The 13,758-nt window shown below is 37.9% G+C and overlaps 1 protein-coding gene across 3 annotated transcripts in view; it reads right to left on the bottom strand.

Moving 5' to 3' along the window:
* grin2aa (glutamate receptor, ionotropic, N-methyl D-aspartate 2A, a) overlaps positions 1-13,758 on the bottom strand; it is a 486,150-nt gene that overhangs the window by 138,445 nt on the left and 333,947 nt on the right. For all 3 annotated transcript variants that reach the window (XM_061981593.1, XM_061981594.1, XM_061981592.1), the window contains one exon: positions 3,913-4,115. In XM_061981593.1, the coding sequence (XP_061837577.1) occupies positions 3,913-4,115 (203 nt within the window). The remainder of the gene's footprint in view (positions 1-3,912; positions 4,116-13,758) is intronic.

Raw genomic sequence — 13,758 nt, 5'->3', positions numbered from 1 at the left:
TGCCATTTCTAATATAAAGTAGTGTAAAGTTCGTACTTATATCTGTCAGTAAACTCACCATGAAAGCGCTAAAACATACCGGTGTAGTGAGTTCACATTATTCACCCAAGGAACTTTAGTTATTAGAGAGTTCCGGTCGGACGGTTTTTCACGGGACACATTTCCGGTGTGGTTGTTTCCAGATGAGGAGATGCTGCTCCGTTATTGATTGAAGTAAAGTTTGAATGTCATTAAAACGGTTAGCTCCATCTTTTGACACTTCTTCCACTCCCGTCCTTGCACGCTACACCGCTACAACAAAGATGACGGGGAGAAGACGCTGCCGAAGGTGAGCCACGTAAATAAGACCGCCCACAAAAAGGCGCATCCTGAAGCGACTGTCAGAAATCGACTTGAAGATGATCTGTAAAACATCATCTATGCAACATTTTGACCAAAAAAACACCATTACATGTTATGTAGACCACAAGGAAGTATTTTACATTTAGAAAAAAAATAATAATAATATGACTTCTTTAATGCGCCCTATAATCCTGAGCGCCTTATATATGAAACAAAGATCAAAAATAGAGCATTCATCGGCAGTGCACCTTATAATCCAGTGCGCCCTTTGGTCCGGAAACTTCGGTAACTGATAATAGTTTTTTTCTTTATAATTTGCTGACATTCTCCGTGTGTGTTTTACACTTGACAAGTCTGAAACTTTCATTTATGTTCCAGGACATTACCCCCCATTTGTGAATTAGTTACATGCAGGTCGATACGGAAATACTGATACCGCTGATAAGATATCTTTATGCTTTAATATCGATTCTCCAATCAAAATATTGATACTTTTGACACTTGAGTTATTTGAGGTAATATACATCAATAACAGGAAGACAGTGTAACGCACATGTGTCAAACTCAAATCTGCCAAATCTGGCCTGCCACATCATTTCAATATGTCCATCCATGTCATTTTAATTTGGCCCGCCACATCATTCTAAAATGGCCCGCCATTTCATTTTGATGTTACCTGCCCCACAATTTCAAAGTGACACTACATTATTTTGTGGTTCACTACTTCATTTTAACGTGGCCGTCCGTGTCATCTTAATTTGGTCCACTACATTACTTAATGTGTTCCTCCACTTCATTTTAATGTGGCCAGCCGTATAATTTTAAACTGCCCTGCCACATTATTTTATGTGGTTCACCACTTCATTTTAAGGTGGCCAATCGTGTCATTTTAAAGTAGCCCACTACATTATTTTATGTGGTCCACCAATTAATTTTAAGTGGCCATCCATGTCATTTTTATGTGGCCCGCCATATCATTTTACGTGGTCCACCACTTAATTTCAATGTGGCCATCCATGTTTTTTTAATGTGGCACGACACATTACTTAATGTGTTCCGCCGCATTATTTTAATTTGGCCAGCCGTATAATTTTAAACTGCCCTGCCACATTATTTTATGTGGTTCACCACTTCATTTTAAGGTGGCCATCCGTGTCATTTTAAAGTAGCCCACTACATTATTTTATGTGGTCCACCAATTAATTTTAAGTGGCCATCCATGTCATTTTTATGTGGCCCGCCATATCATTTTACGTGGTCCACCACTTAATTTGAATGTGGCCATCCATGTTTTTTTAATGTGGCACGACACATTACTTAATGTGTTCCGCCGCATTATTTTAATTTGGCCAGCCGTATAATTTTAAACTGCCCTGCCACATTATTTTATGTGGTTCACCACTTCATTTTAAGGTGGCCATCCGTGTCATTTTAAAGTAGCCCACTACATTATTTTATGTGGTCCACCAATTAATTTTAAGTGGCCATCCATGTCATTTTTATGTGGCCCGCCATATCATTTTACGTGGTCCACCACTTAATTTCAATGTGGCCATCCATGTTTTTTTAATGTGGCACGACACATTACTTAATGTGTTCCGCCGCATTATTTTAATTTGGCCAGTCGTATAATTTTAAACTGCCCTGCCACATTATTTTATGTGGTTCACCACTTCATTTTAAGGTGGCCATCCGTGTCATTTTAAAGTGGCCCACTACATTATTTTATGTGGTCCACCAAATCATTTTAATGTGGCCATCCATGTCATTTTTATGTGGCCCGCCATATCATTTTATGTGGTCCACCACTTAATTTTAACGTGGCCATCCATATTATTTTAATGTGGCACGACACATTATTTAATGTGTTCCGCCATTTCATTTTAATGTGGCCAGCCGTATCATTTTAAACTGCCCTGCCACATTATTGTATGTGGTTCACCACTTCATTTTAAGGTGGGCATCTGTGTCTTTAAAAGTAGCCCACTACATTATTTTATGTGGTCCAGCAATTCATTTTAATGTGGTCATCCATGTCATTTTTATGTAGCCCGCCACATGATTTTATGTGGTCCACCAATTAATTTTAATGTGGCCATCCATGTCATATTTATGTGGCCCGGCATATCATTTTACGTGGTCCACCACTTAATTTCAATGTGGCCATCCATGTTATTTTAATGTGGCACGACACATTACTTAATGTGTTCCGCCGCATTATTTTAATTTGGCCAGCCGTATCATTTTAAACTGCCCTGCCACATTATTTTATGTGGTTCACCACTTCATTTTAAGGTGGCCATCCGTGTCATTATAAAGTGGCCCACTACATTATTTTATGTGGTCCACCAAATCATTTTAATGTGGCCATCCATGTAATTTTTATGTGACCCGCCACATCATTTTATGTGGTCCACCACGTCCGTTTAAGGTGGCCATCCATATCATTTTAAAATGGCCCACCACATTATTTTATTTGGTCCACCACATAACTTTAAGGTGGCCATCTGTATCATTTTAAACTGCCCTGCCACATTATTTTATGTGGTCCACAACTTCATTTTAATGTGGCCATCCGTGTCATTTTCTACACTTTAAATGTATCTGATATTCCAAACATATTTTTTGGGGGTATCCAAAATAAGCACTTCAAATTGAATTTTATTCCATATCCAATCCAAAATAAAATCATTTGTGAACTGTTGAGAACGATCTATAGCACTAAATTAGATTATCATCACACTTCAACTTCTCTAACATGTCTGCCTCTTTGCTAGGTTAGCATTACAAATGAGAGTCTGTTTTATAATTGTCTTACCCAGGATGCATACATGTTAAATACACATATAAATATAGGTAAACTAGAAAGTAAATGTCGATGTACTACATTACCCACAAGTCTTTGCGCTGTAGACCGAAACAGGAAGTATGTCTGTTGACAATTGTGCCGTTTGATATCATGCTACAAGTTGGTGTTACCGCTTTGTCTGGACAAGAAAGACAAGTTTTTGATTTTACAGGTGAAAATTCCTGAGTGGCTGGACGATACAAAAAAAATACGCTGATAAGCCAAAATGTGTGCGGAAGTCGCGGGCTTTGAACAAAGTTACGTGGCCGCGCAAAATCCGCAAGGCTTGATAGATAATTCCTTAACCTCTTAAGACCCAAGCTGTTTGTTTACATGCTTTTTTTTATTTCTCTTTGCTATTTGGGCTTATTGGACCCTAATTAGAATAAAAACTAAGAATCATCTTTTGATATGATGTACTTAGTCCATAAGTACACAAACGTGTACTTCATGTTTAGTGACATGCTAATTCAAATTTTTACACTTTTATTTCCAAATTCCATTGTATGTTATACTCTTCTGACACCACCAGATGGCAGTATACGTGTCCACATAAGCGGCCATAAGACCCCAATTCAGTAGTGTACACAATTTTGGAAATAAGAGCTAAAAGGTGCTGTCCACGCATGTGGCCACTAAGCCTTAAGGGACTGAAATGCAAACAAAAAATGGCGGACATCCTGGCACAAAACATGCAGGTGACAAAAGTTGCAAGTACGTACTCTTTGATATGTTTCCTGCAGGGCACGGAGTTCCTCATGCAGGTGCCGGTCAGCCGCTCCACGTCTTCCACGATGACAAACGGCTTCTCCTCCAGCGTGACGATGGACAAGTGGTTGTCGTCCATCTCGGCGTCGCCGAAGGAGTTGAAGCGGGGCCACACCGGGTACTTGAGAGTCAGGCTGCCGTTGTCCAGCTTCCCCATCTGCGGGGGGTTGAAAGCAGCGCAGCGCACGGGCGCCATCAGCGGTCGTCAAACATCGGCATCAGAGCAGGGACACGTCGGGGTGTCCGCGCTCTTTCAGGTGCGGGTGTGAGACGGAAACTCGGCCGGTGCGAGGAGTGCGGTTACAAATTCCAAAATATAATCAAGAATAAATACACTGGAATGGCAGAAAAAGGAACTAAAACACCGATGGAAAAAATTCCATATATAAATTAGCATAATTGTACGAACTTACCTCTTGTGTACGCCTAGAAAGGACTTAAATTATTTGTATTTTTTTTATTTTATTTTTTTAAATTAATTTGTATTTTTTTATTTATGATCACGTATTAACAAACAGTGATTTTAAGAAAATGTCGAATCATTTAGCGTATCTTTAAACTCCCTTTCAGTGAGGGACTGCTTGTAAAAGCCAATATAATATGAACTCGCCTATGCGTCTGATTATTTTTTTTTTTTTTTTAATGTACACTGAAAAAAAAATATGTAGAAAAATGGCGAGCAACTCGGTCGCCAGAATTTTGCGGTAAAATTATATGCGTCTAATTTATGAATTTTTCTTTTTTCCGCGCTAACGGTCATATTACAAATAGTTTGCAAAGAAATCACAGCAAATACACTGAAAAGGTGTGTTATTGTTTGGTCTATGAACGGGTTCGCTCACTGCAGGTGTTCTTTCCGTTTAGTGCTTTTAACCGGAAGTAGAAGTGCAGTTCCGTCTTCCAGCCGTCCAAAGCGTTTCTACTCGTATAAATTATTCATTCATCGCTCCAAGCAACGTTTGTAAGTTTTACAATGTAACTAAAACAATTCTTACTTACTAAAGCGTCCCACGTGTGATGTCTGTCGGAGTGTTTTCATGCAAATTTGTACGAGCCATCGCAATATATTTACACGAGGGTCGTTAACATTAGCTAATATGCTAACACGTTTACAAATGTCTGTGTTAGTATTATTAACTTATAATGGCATTCTTTTTGTATTGTTTCAGTTTCAGAAATTCCTCCGTAAATTCAACAAAATGTCACCGTGGAGTTGTTGAGTCTGTTTAGCTGATTGGAGAGCGAGCTTCCGCAGTTAGTGGGTCCATGGCGATGACTTCTCTTTTGTTTGATCAGCCGTTTTACTGCCGTATTACAGACACCGTTTGGAAACAATTCAGGTAGGTAAATAAACATTTACAGAATATTTCTGTGTAAATACCTCATTTAACAACATATATGTTAGGTCAGGAAAAAACACTGAGTCTATTTCATCCCTACAAGCCTGTTTCGCCGGTTTCCCTGCTCTTCAGGGGATTTCCCCTGAAGAGCAGGGAAAATCCCCTGAAGAGCAGGGAAACCTGAGAAACAGGCTTTTCGGGATGAAATAGCATATATTCCGCTCTACTCCGTATAACAGATAAACCTCAACTATATCATTTAACAACATATATATCTGCGGCTCATACACGGAAAAATATGTTTTTCTCTAAAATTTTAGTGGGTGTGGCTCTATAGGCCGGAAAATATGGTAATCATTTTATTTATTTATTTATATTTATTTTTTTGCAACATATTACAGTAAATTGAAAAAGATTTATGGTGTTTTGTTTGTTTGTTTGTTTGACAAAATATTACTGTAAACTGTAAATAGAAAAACAGTACCACTGTTTTGTTTTGTTTTATTCTGGCAACTGAGCTGCTAGCTTTTTTTACCGTACACAATGTGCTCCTGTTCAAACCACAACGGTAGATTTTTACGCAAAAAAACTGGCAGTTCAGTCGAGAGAATTTTTTTTATAAAAAACAGTGGTGGAGTTTTTTCAATGTACAGTTTAATGCTGTAAAAAATGTTAATTACACCGGAAAAGTTGTACAAAATACAATTCAATTCATAACTTGCTTTGAAATAATAATTAAAGTGTTTACTTTAATTCTGACAAAACAAGTGAGGATTATTAATAATTAATCATCTAAACGGGGAAGACAGGTCTTGTGCTGAAAGATATAAACATCCCAGTGAGAGCAGGCATCGTACAGTAAATTATTGTTTTATTATATCCATAATTTGTTAATCTAGATTAGAATTTAGCAATACTGCTATGTTGCATCTGTTTATTACTCAGCTTCTAAAACTTGTAGATCATCTTTCTTGTATTCAGGCTCAAAAATATAAGTTTCTGGATCAGTGATTAGTAGTTGTGTTGATAAAAAGAAAAGTGATGCACTATATGGAAAAAAATGCTCTGGTAATGCATAAAATGACCAAAATATCGTAAATATTACACATTGTTAAATAAAAGTGCCTGTTACTACATGACATATATATTTATGGCATTTATATAAAATGTTTTTAAAGGGCTTTATAGACGGAATATTGTAGATCAAATCACCATTGCCTTCATTGCTGACCTTAGCATTTATTTGCATACAAAATAAAAAAAATGTTGCTTTTGTCACAAAGAGGGATTCGGAATGATAAGCAAGATATAAATAAAAAAGTGCAGTTCCCCTTTAACTTGATTATATGTAAATGACATAAACAGCTGTGTATAATACAATATTGCTGCATGGATGTACGTACATAGTCATTTCAAACAGGGAGACAGACATCATAATAATACTTAAACGCACTTTAAATGTAGTCTAATTATCATAATATGACACCTTTGATACAAAGGAACCTTTACCTTTGAATGCGCCTCGATCCCTAAAACGACCAAAGACCTTAAAGTCGAACGTTTGGAGACATTATCTGACGCTAAATGAGTCTCAAAACGTTTGACGGATACTGCATACTAGCAAAAGATGCTGAATACACGTTTTAGGATATTTATCGAATAAAGTGGATCTCATGTCTAAGTCAGGGCAGCTGGGGCTGCAAATGTAGTTTACACCAATGTGTGAATAAATGATGGGTTCTCACTTCTCCATGAGCACTTTGAGTGTCCAGTGTATAGAAAAGCACTATATGAATCTAATCTGTAATTATTATAATACTAATATTAAAAAATAATATTTTAATCTTGTGACTTGATGCTACTTTTTATATTGCTATCAGTTTTCTTCTGCTCAGTAAGTCTACGATCACCACTCTTATCTGCAAAAGCAATTATACATCGGGGTGTCCCGGTCCGATATTTATTAATTAGACAGATATCAATCTGATATCAACTAAAAAACCTGTATGTATGTATTTGTATCACATATGTTCGATTTAAGCCTCAGATACAAGCAGTCCATTCCAGGATATGCCACAGCAATTCTTTACGTGTTTTACTTTACATTCAAGCCTTGTGTACTGCTCTTAATTGGTTCAGCGACTGATCGTGGTAAATGAATTATAGGAATTATTAATACATCTAATATTTTCATAATTACATTTTTTAAAACATTATCAAAACCCTTTTAACATGAACATTACAATCGTTTTAGAAGTTATATTAGTATGCAGTTGTCATAATAATAGAGATAATAATAATGGAAATAAGACATAATGTACTGCATTACGTACTTATAAGACATAAATCAGGCAAGCTATACAATAATTTAGATTCACACACACACACAGTTCTTGAACACTGATAATAGGTTTAATTTGTATTGCACTTTACATATGAACAACAAATCTAAAAGGGCTAATAACTCAAAGTGCTAACAATAATAACAATCATTTAGATGAATTATAATTGATATAAATTATAATAAATAATTTTGATTTAACAATAATTCATATATAATAATGCATTAATATATAATAGGTAATAATAAGTCCCCTAGAGGGGGGGGGGGGGTGGGGGGGTGGGGGGGGGGGGGGGGGGTTACCCACATATGCGGTCCTCTCCAAGGTTTCTCATAGTCATTCACATCGACGTCCCACTGGGGTGAGTTTTTCCTTGCCCTTATGTGGGCTTTGTACCGAGGATGTCGTTGTGGCTTGTGCAGCCCTTTGAGACACTTGTGATTTAGGGCTATATAAATAAAGATTGATTGATTGATTGAATAATTTGGATTAATAATATTAAACAATAATAATAAAAAATAATTCAGATTAATAATAGATAATATATAATACATAATAGTTTAGATTAATAACAATTAATATAATATAATAGACAATAATGATTTAGATTAACAATAATATATAATAAATAATAATAATAATAATATCAATTCAGAATAATAATTAATATATAATAATAATAAATAACAATTTTGATTGATAGTAATTAATATATAATAACTATTGAAATGTAATAATAAAGAATAATCATTTTTGATTATTATTAATATATAATAATAAATAATATTAATAAGTTATATTCACACGAACACAGTTCTTGAACAATAAGACTATGAACCTGTGAAAATACTGCACTAGCTTGATGATGATGATTTAAGTTTATTTAGCCATTTTTCAAGCTTGAGAATGCAAATTTTAGGTCAATAATACTTAAAATGTGCTTAAATATGCAGTATTTTTTTATGAATATATTTTGAAAAAACACAAGAGAGTGAAGCTGCAAAATCCAAAGCACGAAGTGGCAAGAGACGACTGTATGTATGATTTCTGCTGATATTATATCGAATTGGTATCGCCGTCGGACAAAGTTCAAGGCTGCATTATCAGTATGAATTCCACAATTTGTATCGGGACACTTTAAACAAACAAACAAACCAAAAAAGTGTTACTCTCATTCTCAAATACATATCACTTCGTTTTTTTCTTGACTTTCATGAAAAAGGCAACATGAGACACAAATATGAAGTATTTGCTGCAAACATTTTTTTTAGTAAGATTGCGAACTAAACTCAAATTTAATCAATCAACAAATGTTTTTGTGTTTTATTTTTCATCTTACCTAAATTCCAGACTATGGGCCGCTACTTTTTTCCAAGGCTTTGTATCCGGTGCGGTTGATTTATGGATTTTTCTTTACTGATGCCGGCTATGAAATAAATAGTTTAACAAAAAAAAAGCATACACACTGAATAGGTGTGTTGTTTTTTGTGCGTATGTACTGCAGTGCTGCATTGCCTTTTTGTTTGGAATTTTGTATTTATCAACCAATAGTACAGTTGCTGTTCGGTCCACAGCGGTCCTACTCATATGGATTCTTCATTCATCACTCCAAGCATTGTTTGCAAGTTTTACAATATAACTAAAACAATTCTTACTCACTAAACCGTCCCATGTGTGATATCTGTAGGAGTGTTTTCACGCATATTTATACGTGCTATGGTAATGTGATGCAGCTAGCATCTTTAGCATTAACACACTTACTACGAGTGTCTGTGTTAGAATTATTAACTTACAATGGCATTATTTTTGTATTGTTTCAGTATCGTAAATTCACAAAAACCTTACTGTGGCGTTATTGAGTCTGTTTAGCTTCCGTAGCTAGTGGGTCCATGACGATGACTTCTGTTTTGTTTGATCAGCCGTTTTACTGTCGTGTTACAGATGCTGTTTGGAAACAATTAAGGTATGTAAAAAAACATTTAGAAAATATTCATGTGTAAATAACTCATTTCAAAACGTATATATCTGCGGCTTATAGTCCGGTGCGGCTAATGTATGGAAAAACATTTTTGTTCTTCTAAAATGTAGTGGCTGCGGCTTATATATCGGTGCAGTCCATACAGTTTATGTTTTGAACTCCTGTTTCATGTTTGAACTTCCCGTAGCGGACAGGATTCTTTAAACTGCAAATTCAATGAGACCGAACCAAGGGCGCCTCTGCTGGTTGCAGCCGAATACTGCACGCCATTCAGCTACAGTTGCTTCACCACATGAAGAATCAACAATCAATTCCACTCAATCGACAGAAGAATTTGTTACTACGGCCGTCCGTAGCTGAGTGGACTTGTTCTGATTTCTCCAGCTGTCGCTGCGGACCACCAACGGATATGTTGTTTTGTGTATCTGCAGGATGTTAAGAGCAGGTATGTGACTGCATCACATGTCAATAATTGATCAAGTTTTCAGAGCAGCAATGTCACAGATTCCCCTATGGATGCACTCTCCCGGTCCACACCTGTCTCTACACGCCGTGTGTGTGTGCTCGGGCTGGTGCAGAGATAGAGGGGGGATGTTCCACTCTTCAATTATTCATACAACAGCAGGCAGAAAACGGCGAAACATCGCTTTCACTCGCTCATTCCATTTAAAAACTCTCTCTAACGCATGTTTTTTTTTTTCTCTCAGTACGCACACGCTGATTTGCAGTCTAAGTTGTTTGGCGTGTACACTTCCATACACGCAGTCGTGTAAATGTGATGATTTGGGAGTGCTGTGAAAGGTTTAGGGATGGAACGGTTCATAAAAGTTTCACAATAAATAACCTTTTTTTTTTACTTAAACTTCATTCTACTTTACTTGTTTTGATTAATACCTTGGTACTAAAGGAAGAACAGACACACGTCAGAAAGATCTCGCTGACATCTTAGGCCTCTATCCCGTCCGATACTTCAAGGATGCTTGCAAGCCGCTTCTTTGATATTGTTTCCTTTTGCATGTTCAAGTCCATGACTATGGCAAAACGAAAACTCTGATAATTGCTCCCGATAAAAAGATCCCCCTGATCAAGAACTCCCTTGGTGCTCTGCGTGCATCTGTTAAAAGCAGCCTCAGAAACCTTGGGGTTGTGTTTGATCAGTCCATGTCTTTGGAGGGTCACTGTCGTCAACTGACCAAAAACTGTTTTTATCATCTCAGAAATATTTCTTAAAGTGAGAAATTTGTTGTAAAAATTGGATCTCGAAATGATCATTCACACGTTCATTTCATCTCGCATTGACTATTACAATTCTCTTTTCACGCTCTTCAACAAGTCAACGCTAAAGAGACTTCAGACTGTACAAATTGCGGCTGCCAGACTTTTGACCGGTGCACCCAGAACAGTCCATATCACCCCCGTTTTATGTAGTCTTCATTGGCTTCAAGATGTTAGTCCTGACATTCCGTGCGTTGCATGGTGGGGCCCCTCAGTACATCACTGACTTGCTATGCCCCTACTCTTCAGGGCGCAGCCTCCAGTCTTCAGGCCTAGGTCTTCTAAAGACCCCAAAAACTTGTTTAAAAACCCGTGGAGACCTGGCATTCCAGGCTATAGCTCCCAGACTCTGGAACACTTTGCACCAGTCTCTCCGTGATCTTGACTGTGTTGAAACTTTTTAGAAACATTTGAAAACTTCTCTTTTTAGTAAAGCTTTTAGTTAATGCACCTTTTAACTATCATTTTTAAACCACTTTGTATCCTTTTTATGTTGTTGCCCCTGTTGTTTTAAATTGATTTGTTGTTTTACTTCGCCTCTGTTTTGTACAGCGCTTTGTGATTGTATCTGTGAAAAGCACTTTTTAAATAAAAATTACTTACTTACTTACTTACAAAAATAAAGTTCAGGAGTGAGGCGAAGTAAGGCTGTATGATTGGCCAATAAAAGCAGAATCTCCTGTTAAATATGGAGTATCAAGCAAATTGACCGAAGTGTGTTTGTGTTCCTGATGTTAACCTCTTGTTTTCATGTGTTATTAATTATATTTATAGATATATATATATATATATATATATTTTCTTTTTTATAAATATATATGGATTTTTTTTTTGCCTTTTGGTTTGGGACCCTTTGGGACTGTGTTACAAGGGGTATCACTTTCGTGACTTCTGCGGTGCTTTTTTGTGGACTTCTGGATCTTTCTGGAGCCTTTTGGCCATGGAGACCAGCTGTTGGGTCTCTTCCACGCCAGAGTCCGTTTGGAGAGACTGGAGGAGATGCGGATGAAGAGACAGGGCTGCGGAGCTAGCACTGAGCGCCGGGACGGACAGGCTTCACAGTGTCTTGACTGAATGAGTAGGTATCGGACACCTCAGTCTCCTTAGACGCATCCTCGCTCATCCATGCGGACTGGACACTGGCCGGGAGTTGGTAGGCGGACAAGAGTGGAGTCGGCTCTCTTGGTTGCTTTGTTGGGTCTACTCCTGTCTCTGGCCATGCTCCCTCCACCCAAGCAGACAATGGCGTGGAACACCACAGAGGCAACCACAGTGTATATGTTTCTTTTACTTTTTATTCATAGCTATATGTAGAAATGGCTGGTTGCATCAGCTCTGCTCTTTTAATGTCTTTAATGTTCCTTGTTTTCTTTAATGTTTCCCTCTTACACACATGTAAGGGGGATGTGTGCTATGGCTATGAGTTGTTTTTTCAGTCTGGACCCCCTCTCCAGTGGCCCAGGCTTAGACATATGTTTTTTTCTCGCCCCCTGTTTCTCACCTTTTTTGTAAGAGGTGCCGGAAGTTGGCAGACCCGTCGGCGATCCTGTTCTGTCTCCCTGTAATGTTTGTCTGATCTTGAATGGGATTATGCTGAAAATGTTAATTTCCCCTCAGGGATTAATAAAGTATTTCTGATTCTAATTCTGATTCTGAACTGCTGTTAACATTTGTCTGGGGAAACCATGTGTCCCGGACCGCTCATTCGGCACCGAAATACTGATCCGCCCCCTTCCGGAATCAAACAATGTCGAGAAGGCTGGGAAAACCATGTGTCCTGGACCGCTCATTCGACACCGAAACAATGACCCGCCTCCTTCCGGGAATCAAACAATGTCGAGAAGGCCACTTGGAACATCTGCTCAGTCTGCGGACAAACTTCAAAGCTAATACTAGCCTCTTCTTGTGTTCTTGTGGGCGGCACCACCTATGTAGGACCAATGTATGGAAAGGACAGAGACACTCTTTTTTTATTTCTAAACAGCCTGCGAGTCGTTTCCACAAAAAAAAACAAAGCAGTGTTATAGTTAATACCGGTATATATTTGAAACAATACCGTCATAGCCATCTTTTGATGTGCCTTTGTTGCGGTCGTTTGCTCTTCTCTGCGCCTGACAGGCGAAGCACAGGGCATCCCCTTTGGTTCAATCCTGCCCCTTGCATGTTTACGAAGGCTTCTCAACCACCGAGTGATGCAATGCTTTCTTTGGCTATTGGTGAGTGACTACAACTTTATTTAAACTTAAGCTTGAAAGTACTTTTCCTGTTAGCCCGTGCGGACTAACCTACTAAAGTGGGTGGATGAAAAGTATCAGCTTTCGCCGCACCGAGCGACTGGGAAACTCCATCTATACCCTAGCACAAGTGTGAGGCTATAAACCTAACGTAATAAACACAATTATCAAAAACTGCTGTGACAAGTAACGGCTAACTAATTACTTTATAATCTCAATGCTAATGCGGGGGATTACGACTATTTTGGACTGGTAGTAGTCGATCCACAGCGATCGTTCTGCCACACAATACTTCAATGCTAACGAAGGGAAATTACACTTCAACGACGGTCGTTGACTTTGACAGTTCGGATTGCTCGTTTGCCTCAAAACAGTTGTTTTTCTCACCACGATAAGGCAAAACTATCCTTGCCCAGGCACACTCTCCTAGTATCAACATTTGGGGATTTGGCACCAGCCGCTAGATTACATCTGACCAATCTAAGTCTAAGACTACATCTGACCAATCTAAGTCTAAGACTACATCTGACCAATCTAAGTCTAAGACTACATCTGACCAATCTAAGTCTAAGACTGCATCTGACCAATCTTAGTCTAAGACTAGATCTGGCCAATCTAAGTCTATGATCAT

The sequence above is a fragment of the Nerophis lumbriciformis genome, linkage group LG24, assembly GCF_033978685.3.
Source record: "Nerophis lumbriciformis linkage group LG24, RoL_Nlum_v2.1, whole genome shotgun sequence".
NCBI lineage: Eukaryota > Metazoa > Chordata > Actinopteri > Syngnathiformes > Syngnathidae > Nerophis > Nerophis lumbriciformis.
This window is presented reverse-complemented; position numbering and strand designations above follow the sequence as displayed.